Source organism: Bactrocera latifrons, unplaced genomic scaffold (genome assembly GCF_001853355.1).
Source record: "Bactrocera latifrons isolate USDA-ARS-PBARC rearing strain unplaced genomic scaffold, ASM185335v1 scaffold_51, whole genome shotgun sequence".
NCBI lineage: Eukaryota > Metazoa > Arthropoda > Insecta > Diptera > Tephritidae > Bactrocera > Bactrocera latifrons.
This window is the reverse complement of record NW_017537168.1, coordinates 1,634,969-1,655,119: the sequence shown is the minus strand read 5'-3', so window position 1 is coordinate 1,655,119 and position 20,151 is coordinate 1,634,969. Positions and strand designations below refer to the sequence as shown.

General features: G+C 32.4%; 1 protein-coding gene across 1 annotated transcript; it reads left to right on the top strand.

Moving 5' to 3' along the window:
* Nucleotides 1-215: 215 nt before the first annotated feature.
* LOC108973917 (fasciculation and elongation protein zeta-2) lies at nucleotides 216-20,151 on the top strand. The gene is made up of 5 exons (XM_018941436.1): nucleotides 216-259; nucleotides 17,256-17,653; nucleotides 17,712-17,927; nucleotides 18,978-19,067; nucleotides 19,141-20,151. Exons 2-5 carry the CDS (start codon nucleotides 17,257-17,259, stop codon nucleotides 19,221-19,223), a joined length of 786 nt encoding a protein of 261 aa, XP_018796981.1. The 5' UTR covers nucleotides 216-259; nucleotide 17,256; the 3' UTR covers nucleotides 19,224-20,151.

The following is a 20,151-nucleotide window of genomic DNA, read 5'->3' as shown; positions in this document are numbered from 1 at the left end:
ATTCCAAAAAAAATATTTCCAACAAAAAAACTTTTTTTTTTTAATTCTAGACTAGAATACCGCTTTAAAGTTCAATTCACTCAACTGTTTGCTGTTTTTGAACATCAAACAATATTTTTCATATAAATTTTATTCACCACTGTCTATTATATTGTTATTGAACTTTGTTACTTTTTTTCTAATCTTTCACTTTCTCTCTTTGCTTTCAGGTAAGTGCTTTATTATTAGACAATTAAAAGTTGAATTGCACACTTTGGTGGTAAGTTTAATGACATCATAGTTGCCACGTAGTTTCCGGCTTTACACCTTTAATATCGCCGCTCATTATACTGTAAATTATAGTCTATGCACACAAATCCATTATAGCCTATTCACACTTACTTACAATGACAGATACGGGCGTGTTACCAAATGATGTGGAAAAAAAAATTTCAGTAGGGTTCCATGTGCCATCTAAGCACTTTGGGAAAAAAATATATATAACACCCAAAGGCAGGCTGTAACCTAAATTTCACTTCCTTGGTTCATTGTCCTTCACATTTGCTGCCTTTCGGTTTCCTTCTATACTTGGGCGGCATGAATAGAACGCTGCTCATGACACTTAGACAGCAAGCGTAGATTTTTATTTATATCTATATTTTTTCATTGCTCTCCTGTGAAGCCCACTCACTTGTTGTTGACGCTCCTCTTGGTATTCCTTAGCAACGCTTTTCACCTTCGACTTCTTCCACAGTCAATGAATGTCTGGATATGCTGTGCAAATATTTGTCAAAGCTGACATTAGACTTCCTGCTTTTTATAGCAGCATACTTTACTTGCCACTCTTGTCTTAGAAAAAGAAGTAAAAAAAATAATGCGTAAAAAGGAAGCGCATTTTCCGTGATTGCTTTTGAGAATGCTTCCGCTCATTTTGAATGCTATTCAAAGTGACAGCGCTCCCCGTTGTCTTTGAAGTTGTGGCATGCAACGTGGCAAACCATTTCCTTTTAAGTTAAAATTAAATCTACTTTAGTTGCGCAAAAACTATTTTCCTTCCTACAAAGTATTCCTATTTTTCTTCAGCTTTTATTGTACTTTGCGCGCTGTCAATTTTGTCTAAGCCAAAACTGTCCTTGACCGTTTCGTTTCAAATATTTATTGCTGTATAAAAATTTCTTCGCACTCTCTGTCGTTTATCGCGCTATGATGATGTAATTTCTTTTGATTCATCATTTCGATTCAGCGGGTTTTCGGTCACCACTTAATTATTTGTTGCTTGGCCTGCGCTTTAAATACACTCGAGAGCGTTCAATTCAATTTGCTGCTCACTTAATAGACAATTTTTTTCATACATAATTATAAAAGCTACATATATATTTTGACTCATACACCAACTTTTTATCTTACTTATCTCTCTAAGTTTTCCGCCGCCGCCGCCAGTTGAGGCAAGTCAAAGTTTAGCTTATGAATTGGCTCGCATTCAATTTAGATAGTGCTTCAAATAAATTGCCTCCAAATTCATTTAAACTTTACTTACACGGACTCATTCGTAACAATTTATCAGTAATAAAGTCTGACAGTTATTGGCAATGTGTTGGTGGTCATGTAATTTTCGAAGAGTCAAGTACATTTAACTGTATATAAAGTACAGCATTACATGAGCATTTTATTTTATTTTTTGAACTTGGAAATTGTTGACAGGCCCATTAGCAATAAGTTTCACTTGACCAAAAAAATTCTATTGTGTTGAAAGTTCGCTGTGCGCTTTTCAGAAGCATTGAAATACGGCATTTTTTTCCCTTGGCTTTTAAAATTGCCCTAAAAATCGGTAATAAAAAGAGTATTATTACTTGCAACACTCTTTTAAAATATATTGCTAGGCGTTTAAATCACTGTATTTCCGTCCTTTGTGTCATTTCCATTTGAAAACGTTCAAAATTATTAATTGCATAAAGAACGTCCAAAAACTAAAACGTTGCCTACATTTAGGCAAACTTTAGCCGAGACACATACTTGGAAAGAAAACTCGAATTTTTTGACGATTATACAACTAAATTTCCTATGTTTTTTTTATTCCAATTTCATTGAAAATATTGTAAATTTATATAACGGTTAATATCACAATAAAACATGTCATAAATAAAACGTTGCCTGCATTCGGGCGTATTTTAGCCAAGACACCTAGCTGCAATGACAACTCGAATTTCTCGAAGGACTGAAAATTTTATGTTTCGAAAAGACCATAAACTTTTGCGAGCTCACTTTCATTAAAAAACATTTTAGTGTAGCTTCAAGCTTAGCTCATTTGATATATAGGTGAAGCAGCTAATTGCCACACTCGAAGTTACGAAACAAACCCTGCTACTATCTTTTTGTTAACTGCATAACAAGAACAATGTTTGTCTTTCTTTCATTTTTAATTCTTTGTGCTCAAACACACACCTTTATTTACATACCGATGTATGTATGTATAGTATATCTGTATGTATATACCCAAAATAAACACCATATAATTAGCAGGTTATGTAAATATGCAATTTAATTCTCAGTACAGGTTTTGTAATTTTTTTTTTGATGATATTTTACGTTTTCTTATATTAGTAATAATCATACCTGGCGTCATATTAGCGACTTTTTTTTTACTGTTATAACCGTGCATGTATATTTTAGCGCTTAAATAAAGCCGCATTTACTCGTTTTTTGTTTCAGTCATTGTCCCTTGGGCTAATTTGCTATTCTGTATAATGAATGACAATTTAATGTTGGAAAAAATGCTACCCTTGCTTGACGCAAACATTTTAAATTGTGAGTGGTTAACTTACATACTTGTATATGTAGCTTGGTATGCTACTAGTATATATGTATGTATATATATAGAAATATTAGCATTTGACTATGTCCATGCGCTAATGAAGTAAAATTTTGTAATTATTTTCTCATTTTATTTTGATTGAATAGTAGAATCTATCGAAATTCGATATACACTATCATAGCGCTTACACTGCGTATACGTTATATTGAATGTTTACCAAGAGTTTGTACTACGCAATTTTTTAAACAACTATTTGAGATTTCAATTTACTATTGTATAAAATTTTAATATGTGATAGAGATTAAAGATATAAAAGATAAAACCTATCGAAGTGTGGAAAAATTATTATTATTAGTACAAATCGTGAAATATCTATATGAAAGCGCCATTTTTTATTACTAGAATTATTATTTTTTGTACTGTCTCCAAGGATATGCGTACCATGGAACTATATTATGCAGCATTTAGAATAAATAGTTAGTTTTACTAACATATACTTTGTAAGCAATACTGCTTTGAGGACGTGGTATGAGCTTGCATGCTATCATTGCGAAGGTTAATGTCCTCTTCCTGTTTGCGTTGTACCCGCATGACAACAAAATTATGTACTACGTTTACAATGCTAACAAAGCGGTTAAATATAAATACATACACATACATACGTACACATGCTGCTTCTTAACCATTGTGCACTGACAGTACTTATTATGTCATCTCAAACTCAACCCTGCGTCTAATAAATGCATATTGTGTGCGTGGGGTGTGTGGGATGGCATAACTTATAGACTGAAGTATAAAAGTACAATAAGATATTTCGAATTACATTAACATTTCTGCGATGTTCTTTGTTTTTTTTCTTCTTTGTTTTCCTTTTTTTTTATGCTGTTTGTACTGCGCATGTGTCGTCGAAATATAACGCAAGGACTTGTTATTGCGTGCTAAAATTTCTTCAAATGTGTGTGTTAATAACCAGGTTTAGTTTAAAAGTCGTTGCGGTTTAATCATTTTGTCATGGATATTATTCAGATGTATGTACATATATCCTTGCGAGCCAAAGAGGATATACGATACATATGTGTGGCTTATAAACAAACTGAGAAATGTCAAAGCTTACTGTAAGGTGCTTGCTTTTCTAAAACTATATTTGCAAAATAATTTTTTCTGTCAAAAATATGAAATTATTAAGTTAGGTTAAATAAATTTTGAGGTAACGTGAAAAGTTGTCAAGACAAAAGTTGCTGAAGATCTTCATTACCTAATACTTTGCCATATAATATTCTATAAAACTTTAGTTTTGTCTAAAATCGAGATAAACCGATTTTTACGCTCGAAAATTCAACCACGCCCTTTTTTCCATAATTTCTGTAATTTTGTCTTGCTCATGCAATGGGTTTCACAATCACTTGTCACTTTTTACCATTTTTAAGGGTTTCTGTATTGGTTAGTCATTCCAATCATGTAAGCGTAGAAATTTAATCAATGTTTATTACACGCATGGGTCATCAGCAATTTGCAGCCAGAAATTTCGGTCATCCTAAAAATAAAAGTGTCGAGTTCCAACAACCTACTAAACAAGTGTGAGGCCATAAATAAAACAAACTTTTAGAGCAAACAATCTACTACACATATAAGATAAGCGCCTAATAAATTATTTAGCGCAGACTCATAAAGTCAAAGCGTTGAGAATAAAGAAAAAACGAAAAACAAATAAAAAAGTTAGCAGTGCGATTGAAGGATATGAAATTTGCCAGCCATAACTATTACGTTGCGCTGCTTCCGGACACTGACTGCATAACAGACTGACTGATATTCGGGCTGTCTACTGTCATATACTTGTACTCTCCAACTGTACACATGAGCTAAGTGTGGCTATTGGTATGACTCACTGTTAGCGCGCAACTTTTCCCTCCATAACATCTCATGCTACTTCTTATTTGCCTTCTGCGCATTGTCCTTGTTTGGCCTTTCTGCCACTACAAATACTATATCGCAGCGAAGTCATACAGACATTTGGTGCACAAAACACAAAAACACAGGAAACCTTATTAAATGTTGCTGCCTCCACACAAATAAAAATAAAAATAATAACACATTGAGCGTAAATGCATGTTGGTAACAAGAAAATCGTCTCCAGCGTGTCGCTCGTGTGACCCAAAACAATTTATGTGGATGCACGGTGCTGGTTTGGCAGTTGGGACGCGTTATTATTATAATTTGTTTGGGTATTGAATAATCGCTTGCTTTTATCGCACTAAAATTTGAAGTTTGTTTTTAGTGGAGTATTGTTAGAATGTGTCAAGAATTTAAAATTCTCCTTTGAAGTTGCAAAATATAAAATTTAAATAGCTTCAATGTCTAGTAAATCCGAATCCTAAGAAGAATTTTCACTGGCGTAGAAACTGCTTATGCGGTTGTAGTCGATATTTTTACCTTACATTGAGTACAGTTAGAATGATTCGATTTAGATTAAATACGTACAATTTTGTGCAATAACTTGTTGACATTTTGAGAGTAATTTCATATTTTAACTATCATAGAAGCCCTCTTAACCATTGGCCGAAAACTGTGACAGCCAATTCTCACCCTTCTCTTCTCTTGGGACGAGTTTTTCAATAGCAAAATCATACACCATAGACTGCAACAGATAGTAATCACTTGGTACCTGCTCCCAACCATAAGTTGGATGGTCAAAAACTTTCCTACTTAACTCCCAGAGTTTCTGGCGCGTCATTATAGAGGTCTGGTGTTGCCCGAATTTAGCACAACTTATCTCCTATTGTCCAAAGAAACCAAAGAAAGGGCGTGGGAGTGGTCTAGTTGTCGACAGTACAGGTTTTAATAATGCATTTAGCCGTAAAGAAGTAGCTCGTAATAGATGATTCCTAGTCAATCCCACCAAACACACAGCAATTATTTCCGGACCCTCATTCCTGGCTCCGCTACCGTTTACCGCAATTCGATTACGACTGTTTTTAGTTGACGTTGTTGTAATTGGCTCACTTTTCATCACTAGTAACCACTCCCAGCGTTATTTAGAAGGTTCCAAACAGTTTTTGAGATCTTCTAATTGCTGGGCACCGAAAAGTGGTTCGGAACACCCATTATTTTAAAGATATTTTCGACAATTTTTGAAATAACGTGTATTTTTTTTGCCGGTGTCCATATTGATGTTGTTGTAGCGGCAGAATTCTGCCGAGGTGACAGTCCGGGTCCGTTAGGGTTACGTAGCCCCGCAGTCGTGGGAACGGTGCCGGTGTAAAACAATTTATCAATAAAATATAATTTCTTATTATCTATAGTTTATGGATAACAAAAAAAATAAAAAAAAAATATAATGATAACAAAATTAAAATTTTCTGTAAATATCGATAACAAAAATTAATTTTAAAATATCGATAATTTTTCGATAAGAAATCTAGACTTTAATTTTTGATAATTTATCGGTTACCAAAAAATTTATATCGATAATTTATCTACAAAAATAATCGATAATTTATCGGTAACACAAATAGAAAATTCTGTAAATTTCCATATACAAACTATAAGTTTTTAAATGCCAATAATTTTCCAATAATAAAATTAATTTAATGTGTTAGATATCGATAACAAAATAATTTTTTTTTGGGAAAGTCTAAATTTTTTAAATCTATCTATTTTACACAGCAATAAGTATATGTTTAAGTTTTTAATCTTTGAAATTTATTATGTTTTTATTAAAGTCTTTCAATTAAACCGTTGCATTAATTATTCCATCCCCAAAATGCCAAAATTTATGCTTAAATACACTAAACATGTCAACGTGGGCGTTAGTAAATACTGTAGTATACTTCCAAAAAAAAAATTTATACAGACACACACAGTATTCTATACATATGTACTCATGATATTATCCAATATTGTCAACCAGCGCCATTCTTCTTTATTGCTAACCCTCTATTTCTGAATGCAGTAAATTTGGGGGGTCTCATATGCTGTCTCTTATACACATCTAGATGTGTATAAGAGACAGGTATTCTATACATATGTACTCATGATATTATCCAATATTGTCAACCAGCGCCATTCTTCTTTATTGCTAACCCTCTATTTCTGAATGCAGTAAATTTGGGGGGTCTCATATGTGTTGCGCTAAAACTACATACATACATAAGTGTATGCCAATGCCAGCAACGTCATCAACACAGCATCCACACACAAGCACAAGCAATTTCAATCAAGCTATCAAAAGTAAAGATGTGAATGAATAATTTTGTGGGGGGACTAAATATAAACTATGTATATAAGTATGTGAAGGGAAGTAGAAGAAATTGTGAAGAAAATTCTTATTTGGCGGATAAAGTGGTTGTTTTTGAATTTCCGTGAATATAGTACGTTTATATATATTTTTTTTAAACCACCGGATTTTTGTTGGATGACGCACTAAAAAAATGGCATGCCGTTATTTGTAGTCAAGAATTTGTCAAATATTGCCTAATCGCAAAATATGTAACAAGTCCATCGAAAATGGTTGTATTTACAAACTATGATTTCTGCGCAAGGGACGCTGAACAGGAAGCCGCCCATTATGGGTCCGATGCTCCGAGCTTTAGCTTTTATGCCGCATCCTCCACTCCTGCTGCTCATCTTGCTTATTCGTTTTTCGATTCGAAGGAACAAAACATTCCGTCCGGGGCATGTTAAAGGTATTATGTCCTAGGTGCAGCCGAATGGAACTTTTTTCTTGTTATATTATATTGAAAATATTTCTATGTTGTCTTTCTACCTTTGAGGTTATGTTAATCTTGGGTTATATACAAATCACCCTAGGGCAATTTAATTTCTAAGCAACTATGTAATACTTAGAAGGTAAAAAATCTGACTACACTTAATGATACACCCTTTATCTTTTTGAAAGAAGCTTTTCCACCGAAAACCGAAGAATGTTTGGTATTTTAATAAGTTCAATACTTTTGTCGATGTTTTATGTATTTATAAGCATTTAGGCACTGTACAACGACCTGAGAATTCTAAATTGTAAATTGAATGTAAATTAAACGGTCATTGTGCTACTTTTACCTAAAAAATATTTTCGATTGCTTTTCATGCCACCTCATTTTACTTGCATACGCACATGTGTGAGTGTGCGTGCATTGTTAGCGCACCACAGTAGCCCATTAAGCGTGTGGGCGCTTTCCATGACCAAATTATGAAAATAATTGATTTCTCGTCAACCGCGTATTGTGCGTTTTTAAAGCACAATAAAAAATTGAAAAACAAATGAGTGTATGTCTGTATGTGGTATACATAATGAAAATATGTCACATAATATTATGCTCACTTAACTTTGACTGCCGCAGAAGGCGGCGACCACACCAAAAGCACGACGCGACGTCATAAATCACACAATTTTACTGTATCAAAAGCACATGCATTAAAGAAAGTACGAAAGCAAGTAAAGAAAAACAAAACGAGTAATAAATGTAATGAATAAATGTGGAGATGCCGGCTGCTTGTTCGCCTGCTTGATGAGTGAGCTAAGCCAAGCAAATTGCTGAAGACTGCCGGTTGGCTGGCTTCATGCCAAAGACATTTCTGAAATTCCCAGAAATTCTCGGAAATATTTTTCAACCATTGCATTGTGTCATAAAAAAATTCACGCCAACCCACACGGCAGGCGCGTCATCTACAAATGTACATATTTATGTTTGCATATAAATAATCTAGATGCAAGAATATTTATTATATATTTGCAAATCCATGGCGAATGCTGCTCTATAAACTTCATAAAATTTACGCGGCTGTAAGTCATCATTAAAAGCCATGTACACATTTATTTTTCATACAACAACAAATATGTGTAGATCATTTTTACTATAAAAATTTTAAAAAGAAGAAAATCCAAACTTTATCGAAAAAATTGACCTCCCAGATTGTATATGTCAAGTGCATGTGCGCGCGAACAGAAACCCACGCGCTGTTTGCGCAGCAAAAATCGCATAAAAATGGAAAGTAAATGTTAAAATATTCATGCAAAATGTAAAAAAATGAAATTTTGCGTGGAATTCGCTACAATGCATTTAATTGGAATTATTTCCACAGCTTTTGTGTTTCTTCTCCACCAATTTATTTGCACAAACAAAACAAAGTACGTCAAAGTGACGCACAAACAATTTAACGGCATCGGGTATTTGCTGGAAACGATTAATGCAAATGTAGGCAGAGCTAAATTCAACAAAGTATTTAATTAAAGCATTACAACAGCATCCATATGATGATTAAAGATTAATTACCAAATTTGTGATGAAAGTCTTCATTCATTTCATTTGTACCATGATCTAAAAATCTATTTAATCGGTATTATAAACTTAGTATATTCATCCGACCGCAAATTTGAATTTTTTAATTGTTTACATTTCTATATTTTTTCGATTTTCGAACGATTTATCGATTTTTTAATTTATCGGGTTTCTATTTAATCGATTTTCGTAATTAATCGATTTTTGAGTTTTCTATTAAAAATTTAAATTTTCTATAAGTTTCTAAATTTTTTAAAATTTATAAAAAATTAAATTTTTTAAATTATAAATTTTATAAAAAATTAATTTTTTTAAATTTTATAAAAAATTTTACTTTATGAACTACTAAACTTTCCATAAATTTGATCATATTTTCTTATTTAGTGTTTATACCTTTGTGGCTCCATTCGTTAGCACATTAATCTTTAATGTCGTGTCTATTGCTTTTTCCGCACTAAGCGATTTTATGCAAATTTATCAATTTAAAAATATATTTATTTATTTTATCGATATTTTTGTTTTTATCGATATTTTATCCAATAAATTTTGTAATTATCAACTTTTCTCCAATCTTTGTATATAAATCGCTTATATTTTTGTGCTTTTATGAATTTTTTGTATATTTATTCATGCAATTTTCGATATTTATTTACTAGCAGATCATAAATTCGTGAAATGTTATATTTTTATTTAATTCGTCGATATTTGTTATCTTTTCGTATTTTTTGTATTTGTAGATTTTTCCATGGTCTATTATCGCTTTTTCGATGAAATTCAGGAAATTTGTCCTTTTATTGTATCTTACTATTTTTTATTTTCGGTATCTAAATGCTAATTTGTTTTAAAATAATATACACACATCGTCTCATAGAGGAAGTCGATGATTTCATTAATTAATGTGACCGCACAACAACACTTTGCTCTGCTCTGCCGAAGGGGATTACTCATACGACGCGTGGGATCACAGCGAAATGTTTGTAGATTTTGCCTGTCCATATTTGTTTGTTGTTTTAGCGTACTTTGCATGGCAAAAGCTCTAGAAATGACATGTACAACAAATAGGGGGATAAAAAATTGCTAGAAAATAACACTTGTGCATGCACTTCGGCCACATCTGTTTGCTGGAATGCCGCAGACTGAAATTTGCGTACAGCAACAAGTACATATGTAAATGTGTGCATATCTAATTATTGTTGTTTTTGCAGTACATTTGCTGCGGTCTATCTCTAGTATCGTCTGCTGCTGTTGTTTTTTTTTTCTGTAGTTTTGTTGTTATTTAATGATGGTCGGCGGCCGTCATTAGCAACAATTATAGAATTTAACTATGTATGAAATTGCTTGAGTTGTTTGTTGTTTTGCGTTGATGGCAATGATAATGAATTGTAATCGAATATCAAGTGTAGCGCGAAAAATTAATTTATATGTATGTATGTACATATGTATATTTACATAATTATGAGTGTTTTCTTAGATGTGTTCTTTTGTTTGTGGAAAAAAGTGAACGAATTTGAATGACTGAAAGTTGGTTCTCTTCACTTGAACTTGTTTTTGTTGTTGCTGCACTAACCGAACTTTCATTTTATTGAAAGTAAAAACCCTGATAGAACTGCAAATATACTTGCATACATGCATACATACATATGTATGTATATTTATTTATCTTTCGTCAGCGGCAGATTATGCTTATGACTTGTTTGCATCAAATAGTGCATTGAAATACAAAAAAAGTTGACTCAACAGCCGATTCATTCGAATATACCGTTATACAATGCTTGCAAATATTATTTTTCGTTGAAAAATGCATGATTATTTGGTTATGACATTTGAATATTGCTTAAGTTGATGAGTGTGCATGAAATCTATCGATAAATTTCGAAAGAGAAAACATACAACTAATGTTGATTTTTACAAAGGAAAAGCATAAGGTTTTTATTTTTAAAGCAATATTAAATAAAAATAACAAAATGCAAAAAAAAAGAATATAAATTAAGTGCTATTCAATCAAATTATACGAATCGCATTATGTTGCTTGATTTGTAATATGAGTTGTATAACATTTCTAACAACACTAAAGGTGTTTTTCGTAATCAATCAGTGGCAGCATTACTATGATGAAGCTGTCTTGTGCTGTCGGCACCACAATAATTCCAACTCACGCCACATTCGTAAATATAAGAAACTTTTTCATCAACGTTACCACTATGCAATGAGTTTACATTTATTTTCTATGAACTGCTTAATCACTTGCAGCATTCATTTACTTTTTTTCTAATCACACACGCGCACACGAAATACACACATTTCTTTGCACTACAAATTAAGCGCGGCAATTGCTCAATCAAATTGAAATGTGTTGACGCAATGTTTGATGAATGCATGCAGTATTGAGTGAAAGAAATTTGAACATGCAACAAAAACAATAAAAAAAAACACATACAACGTAGTAAAAGTGGCATAAAAATTGATCCATGCAACAGCGCAAACTCGTTGGCTCACTTGTGCCACTAATTGTTTTGTTTTCCTTGTTTTTGTCATCTGAAATGATTTAAAAACAAGAAAAAACGTTAACAAAGTTGCACCGAAGCTATTATATCCTACACAGCTGCATTTCTTAGTGCAAATATAAAAAATATAAAATTAATTATTTTGTTCGGTTAGTTTGTATGACAGCTATAAGCTATAGTAGAAAATCTGAATAATTTTCTCGGAGATTATAGCACTATATTCGGCAATAATCTATGCCAAAAAGTTTTTTATACAAGAATTTGATATGCAACAGTCAGCTTGTATGGCAGCTGTATGCTGTAATGGTCCGATATCGGTGATTCCGGTAGCTTTTTAGCGATAAAAGAATGTGTGCAAAATTTTAGATCGATATGATCATCAACTGAGGGACAGACAGACATGTCTAAAAACTTACAATTTTGTACGATTGAAAAATCAAAGGATGGGCTAAGTTTAAGATGTATAAAAATTTTAAAAAGTGTGTACATGATGTTAATGTACTTAAATGTCAATAAGATTTTCTCGAAAAAATAAAAATTATGCATAAAATGATAATTACGCCTCGTTCTAGCTATTTTTTAATGTGACTACGAAATTGATACTTTTTCCGCCTCGATTAAATTAGGAATAATGACAATCTAGAGCAAGAACTTGTTCAAAATTCTCTTGCTGGGACTAAGCCCATTATGGATGTGTGCAACAACTCTGAAATGAATTTGTATAGAATCTCTCCATGCGGTGCCTTACCGGCTGCCACGCACCGCCTATAAAGCAGCAGACAGATCCATATTTAAGTATCAAAACTATGCACAAATTTATTTATTTATTCCACAAATGTGGAATAGTAGCCCGCTGACTTCATTCGTGCGCCAATTCGGTCATGGTCATTATTTAATATTGAGGTTAGAATGAAGCGCTGCCAGCAATTCGCACAATTAAAAGAAGTTTAACGCAACTTTTATGAATGCTGAAGAGGCTTGAAACCACATCATTTTCACTGCTATCTGCAGACAAGGCACTCACTTCCGTTCGCCTCCACACACACACTCGCACAACAACATTTTTAGTTAGATAGTAACTATATGCCGACGTTGGACTAAGTAGAAAACGCATGTGCATTGAATAGATACCACAAAATTTTTATGTGCAACGGATGCGTGGGTTCGTTTATGAGACGATATGAAGTGCTTTTTGCATAAGTGCATGCATAACTGCATTGTGAACTAACGGTATCAGATGTACGCACATCTCCACAAATGCTTACTCATCAGAATAATATGGCATTGTTGTAAGCCGCATACAACGAGGGCGAAGTGCTGAAACAATAAAAAAAAATCGCCCCAAACAATGTTCGCCAACAACAAGCCCAACAAAACTCAATTCATTCAGCAATTCAAACAGCTAGCGAAACAATCTACTCAACACCATCTGTAGGTTCGCGGCAAGGTTGCACAGCCAACGCACACAACTGCGTCGATAGCTTTTAGCAGTTCCACATGCTCAGGTCTTCAACTAATAATTAATGTGTGTGTATATACTTATGTACATATCTACATATTTATGTACATATATATATATACTATACTTACATATGTTTGTGTGTTGCTTAAGAGCAAAAGAAAAGCAATTAAAATATTTAAAAGTGGCGAAAAGGGCGTGATAAATAAAAATACCAGCCAAAATGCATAATTGCGTGCCGCATCAGTGCCCCTCACATATGTACGTTGTCTTCAATATTTCTATATTTCAGTTAAACGCATGGGAAACAAAAAAAAATGTCTGGAAATTGAGTTCAATCTGCGCACATTCCGATAATTACGCGAGGTGTTGATGCGTGTAAATGGAAATGAAATAAAAAAAATCGATTATTTCATAGATTTCGAAATATGTATATATGTTCTACAGATGTGTATAACTACAAAGTAATCAAAAATGTAGTTGTTGCTGTATTTACTGAAATGATAAACTGGTGTGTACAAGGTCAATAAAAATCAATTTGTTGTTGGGTTGAAAAATTAAAATGTAATGGAGACAAAGATAATTAAAATATTCTTCAATTTAATTTTTATGAACAAACATATATTTTGGAAGATTGATTTTAAAATTTTTTAATTATGTATTTTTATATTTAAACATTTTAGTATATTTTGTTAACTATTTATTTAATTTATTTTGAGATTCCACTCAATCGAGCGCTAAACAATAAAATATGCAAATTCCATTCCGTCTGGGAGTAATTACCTTTATAGTTTTGCGCATGCGTAGCTAAATTGCTTGCAATGAAAGCGCGCCACGGCTTGTTTGTCTTGGCGGTTCACGTCAATTTATTTATTTATTTTTTTTAAATATTTTTTATTTGAAGCCACTCAGCGATAAGGTTAACAACGCTATCCATAACTATGTGCTTTCCACATACTTTCTAATATTTTTTGTGCGATCTTCGTGCGTGTTGACTTTGTGGTTGAGCGCATTGTTTTCACCAATGTCTATTTCACATTGCATTGCATTGTTTTGTTAACGTTTCTTCTTTCAATGCTTTATTAGCGCCAAGTGTCTTTTTATATCGTCGCTTCATACTGTCAAATGGTTTTCAAATTGCATTGTTTTGCAAGCGCCCACGTTTTTTTCGCTGCCTGCTTGTTAACTATTTCACTATTAGATTTCAAGTCGATTCGCCACACTCGTAATGACTAAATAACTATTTTCCAGGCGTAATGAATGCAACTGATTGGCGCAACGGAATTTTAATTTGGCAATTTATACCAATACCTGTTCGTGTTGGCGTGTTTGATTTTTTATAATTTTTTTTCAAATATTTTTTTTGTCATTCCGTTGCTTGCAAATCACAAAAAAAGTTTTGTATTTTAATATTTAAGTATATTGAAGTTTTATTTAATGATTTTTTTTCCAATAAACATTCGAGATCAAATTTGACCCGGACAGGACGACATTAAAATTGGTACACGTTTTTGCTATGTTTGTATGAAGGGTTAACAATCCTTTTAGGTTCTGACCTTTTTACTTACCTTTAGCGAGAGCGAGGGTTGTTAAGCCCTTCCCTGAGGCCAATATACCTTGTCTTTTAATTTAGAGCGCGGTCAACAACCATTCCTGAGATGAAATCAATAATCCCCTTGATTATGTGTAATGAATACATAACCCTTGCGTAGTGAATGACCCCTTTGTTTACATTTAGCTAGGACAATGATCGTCAACGAGGTTGACATCGCTAAATGACATTGATTTCACTGAGAATCATTGATGACTGCGGTTCAGCTGCTGTTATCGAGAGGAGTCAAATCTAATGTTGATTTTAAAAAGACTTCTTATAATCCAATTAACTCAACAGAACTGCACTGTTTAATTTCGGTAAAATAAATTTCAAAAAATAAAAATTTAAATAATTCCAAAAAGTTATTTTTTGATTAAATGCTGTAAAAAAATGCATTATGGTAGCGCTCTCTCCAAAAAGTTTCGCATCATTTTATTTATGATTGTTAGTGGTTTTTTTTTTCGAAATGACATTTTATGTATATTTGCATAAAGTTTAACTAATTTCTATCATGTTTTGTGCAAGTCAGCGAAAAATATGTACGTACATACATATGTATGGAAGAGGCAACGAAAAGTCATGCTCATTGCAATGTGCAATGAATTTAAGTGTGAGAGTGTGCAGTTTGGGCACTAATTGTAATAACTTTTATTGCATTCATTACTTTTTAACTGTTCGCACAGTTAAATTCCATTTCACATGCTTATTTCTGACATAATTTTCTAACCAAATGGCCATAATAATTATATACATTATTTTTTAACACAAATTTGCATTTTACTGTGTGCTACCGAAAGAAAATGCAATGTAATGTAGTGTACTTAATGTTCAACGCACGAATTAAGAAAGTTTTTTATGTTTAATATTTTTTCTTCATGTACTCAACATTTTACAAAAATGAAAATGAAAACGAAATCATTAATCCAATTAACCTACGGCAACCTCGTTTTCATTTAATCAATTCCAGTTGAGCAATAAAAAGTCTAACTTGACTAAATGCTTACATACATATCCTCTTTAACACTTTTTAATTACACACCCCACACCCTGTGAGCAAAAACCCACCCACCATACACGCCACAATTCCAATCTAGGTATGTGTGTAAGTACCGTAAGGCGCTCTTGCGCCCATTTGTGACCCACATTTAAAAACAAGTGCATACTATTTTTTTCCGTTTTGTTTTAATTTTGTATAGCCATTACTGCTATGCCGCTATCTGTGTTGCCTTGCTAGAATTTTAATCATTTTTGTTCATACACTATGAAAAGAAATGGGAGTAAATTAAAAATTATGTCAGCTATTACTAGATGAGAATGTAAATAGTAAATATAGTAATGAACTATTACACATATATGTTATAGTTTCTAAGTGAAATCCGAATATGTGTTACCCTAATTATCCAATGAATGGTAGTCTCAAATATAATTCTCCGATTCTATGCATAACCATATCAAACTTTAAAAAGCAAAAGAAATTGATTACACGGTAAATTAATTATTTTAATTTATTTATTTTTATATTATTTATTTATTTCATTTACTATTATTATTATTTTTTGAATTTAAGTTTTTTTAATCAATATTTGTTATATTTTTTACATTATAATTTTTTTTTATTTATTTATTGATTTCTTCGAATTTTTACCCATTAAGTTACACATAATCTCTTTTGGCAAATAACCACCATCAATGTCACTGGCAATAACTTGTATAACCAATCGACTAATCGATTACAATCCATTATCCTTCAGTTGTTTGATATTCAGTGCCAGAAATAAATATGCTTTTGAATCTCAGCATTCCGAAAAAAAACATATAGTATATTTCAAATTCTGCTTGTATAACGTTAAATTTTAATGCTCTAAATTCATAGCATACTTTTTGGTATAGTCATCTACACAATGCTGCAGGTTTATGTTACTGCACTTGACAAGTTACTTACACTTTTTTATTGCCTTAGCCCAAATCTTGACAAGCCTTAAGAGCAAACAAAAAGACAAATTGCACGTTATGTGCGTTAGTTTTAATATATATACATACATCGTATATGATTTGTAGGCATGTAGCAAAGCATATATGGCTTGCTAAATTTATATAGTAAATTCTATATGTGGAACAGCGTGAATGTATGGCGTTTGTCTGAGCTTTTGTAACCTACATTTTATGTGCTTTTGCTGGATACTTAACTGTCTTGAAAACATTTTTTGTTCGTTTTTGTTTGTTTTTGTCAAAACCACTTTTGTTCATTATTGCTTGGGATTTATTTTTTGTTTTTTTTTTGCAATTTATAGTTTGTAAGTTGGCAAGCCGCAAATGAGTTGCTACAAGTTTTGTTTAACATGACTGTTAGTGGCAGTTGAAGTGCTCTTAGAAAATGTGCGCTAAAAACGCCATTGAGATGTTTTAGAATTGCATGCACATTTGTTTCGATTTGTTAAATATAATGGGTGCTGCTGGCACAAACTTGCTCATTAAAATATATGCTATTAAAGTGTCGTGAAGCACTGATAGCAACACTGAAAATATATTTAATTCAGGCATTGCACTTTTCATGTAATAAGTTTAAATATATGTATTTACATACATTTTTTTGATATATTCATAATGTAATCACATTTTTCATCCTTTACAGAATGTGGTGGACCATCACTGGAAACTTTGGCAACATACTGCCTATCGATTGGTCGAAATCATTCACACGCCAAATGCACATGCCCACATTGAATTTAGGCCAAAATCAGCTTGGTGCCGGTAATGGCGGTGCTGGCAATTCGCTTGATGCCACCACACCGGGTGATGAATTAACCAGCGAGGATGAGGCTGTAGCCAATGATCTCGATATGCATGCGTTGATATTGAACGGGCTGAATTCGGAGCATGAGGAACCCATTAAAACGGTTGAGGAGGTAATCAAAGAGATTGATGATATTATGGACGAGGCTGAAAGTCCATTGGATGAAGCAGAGACATGTGAATCGGAGGTGATAGAGAAAGCTAGAGAGGTTTTGGGTGCGCCATTGTATGCGGAGAGTAAGTACACAGTTCATTCTTTAATATTGCTTTTCACTAAACAATTGTTTTCTTATAGAATTACAATATTTATCGATATCACAATTGAATGAGCTCTACATGGAAATGGAAATGCTCATACAGGAACTCAGCGAGACACTAATAAATGAATTGGCGTTGCGCGACGAGCTCGAATATGAGAAAGAGCTGAAGAATTCGTTCATTTCATTGTTGCTGGCGGTACAGAATAAACGTCGACAGTATCATGTGGAGAAGAAGCGTGGAAAATTGCAAGGTAAGTCAGTAGCTATTTAAATGCGCTGTAGATTGAAGTAGTTAGGTTAAAGGCGAGCCAAACAAAACCGATTTTATGGAATTGTTGAACTATGGAAAACTAACCTTTGGATTACATTATTAGCTTGAAAGTGCCTGAAACTCGCACTAAAATTTTAATTGAATTTGAAAATTATGAATTCTTTTTTACCTTTTTTATATATTATATACAACTTTAAAAGCGTTTTTAAAACTTTAACATCAGTTTGGAAATTTTCAAAATTATATAAACAAACCTATCCTAAATGTTTTTTAAAGTATTTGTTTATATAAACTGCTTGAAAACATTTTTTTTGTAATTTTTTTTTTTTTGTCATTATTATTATTATTATTTTTTTTTTTTGTTATTTTTTTTTGTGTAAACCGTCTAAGAGCGTTTCTAAAACTAACGGCAGTTACACAAATTATTCAAACACGCATAACCTAAAATTAATTCGAACTTTCTGAAATTCTTTACAAAATTTAAAACCCGTTTTAAAAGTAAGATGATGGTATAATACGTATAAGAAGACCGGAATCTGCTCATAAAAATATATTTCCTATGGGTAAAAATTTGAAAATCCTATAAAAAAGCATAACAAAGAATTTTTTCGAACTTATTGCTAAACACGCAGACATGTCTATTTGAGATGCGGTTTTATTAGAAATTTGGTATATATCGGAGCTAAGATAGAAAGGTTTTCGACCGTACACATTTTTCTTTAAAATGTGCTTCATCTACTATTATTTTGTATTCCATTTTATAAGAAATTATTATAGCTTTGAATCGTAGCTAAGTGTCAGGTGGAAAGGATTTCGAACATAGAGGATGATTTGCTTGCCTACAAACTTTTTTTTAGTAGATATACGTTTTTTAAGTTTTTTCGTGCAAGAAATTTGGAAATTGGTTTTGAACTACCCAAGCTTACCGTTGTTAAACAATATTTTTGGTGATCGGTAATAGTTTTAAGCTAAACAAAGCACTCAAACCTCAAAGCGGGCGATTATTATTATTTTCAATTGTAATTACCAGGACCGGAGCCAAAGTATCTGACCACTGTCATACCTTACCACATGGAAAATGGCACACCAAACAACCAGTCCTTGCAAGTGCTAATCAAAAGTGAGTACCAACAAATTATCTACACAAAGATTCAATTTAATTACATTTTTCTGTGCTGCTTTGCAATTTACAGTACTAAAAGCAATCAATGAGGACAGTCCAACCGTACCCGCGCTGCTAACGGACTACATACTGAAAGTACTCTGCCCCACATAAATATGCACTGCGTGTGAGCAGTCAGCTGAGTTGTTAGGTGTTTTAGTACGTAATTGCTGTCGATACATTTAGAACAAAAAAGAATACAAAATACAACAAAAAAAAAATATATATATATAGAAAACTCATATACATTGAGTAAAGAAGAGAAGCTAATTTAAATGAACAATTCTAAGTTATATAAAAGTATATTTCTAATTAATGTTTTTCTATTTTTAGTTACTAATTAAAAGCAAAAAGTAAAACAAGCGAGTAATAATAATGCATAAACATAGAAGATTTTAATTAAAAACGTAACGAGTACCATATATATGTATGAGTGTATAGTTTATAGACCGTGTATTTTTGCTGGCATTAACGAGCGCTGACAATATCGAAGTGTGCGGGTTATTTAGTGCTCTTGGAAAGCGAGAGTTTTCAATGTGCAAAAAAAATGTTTGTACACTGCAAAGGATAACGCATGAATTTCGACGAAGATAAGTCGATGGCTAGGCGTGAAATCAATTAAAAAATGTACAATTTCGAAAAATTTTTTAAATTAAGATAACTGCTATGCAAATTATATGCGCAAATGCTGCGCGCTGAAGAGCTAGTGAATTTCATTTCTCCTAAACTGCCTAAAATAAATAATAATTTATTTAGGTCTCTTGGTAGAAATAATAATTGTTGGAGCGTAAAAGTTAATTTGTGTCCGAAAAAAGATATTAAGCCATATTAAATAATTTTTTGTGTGAGATATTAATATTAAAACCATATACGATACTTTTTTTTAGAAATATTAAACTTGCACAATGTTTGGCTGTTCATTTTAGTCCACAATACTCTTAAATTGCCTCAAAATATTCGTAAATACAACAAAGTGTTAAAGTAAAATACTAAAAAATCTTAATAACAAAAACATTGAAACTCTTTTGCAATGAACACCAAA

Bases quoted from the DNA above. Each gene is read 5' to 3' on its own strand.
- LOC108973917 (XM_018941436.1), top strand. From the start codon at position 17,257: ATGTGGTGGACCATCACTGGAAACTTTGGCAACATACTGCCTATCGAT. The intron at 17,928-18,977 runs GTAAGTCAGTAG...TGTAATTACCAG, and splicing joins GAAGCGTGGAAAATTGCAAG to GACCGGAGCCAAAGTATCTG. The intron at 19,068-19,140 runs GTGAGTACCAAC...TGCAATTTACAG, and splicing joins CTTGCAAGTGCTAATCAAAA to TACTAAAAGCAATCAATGAG.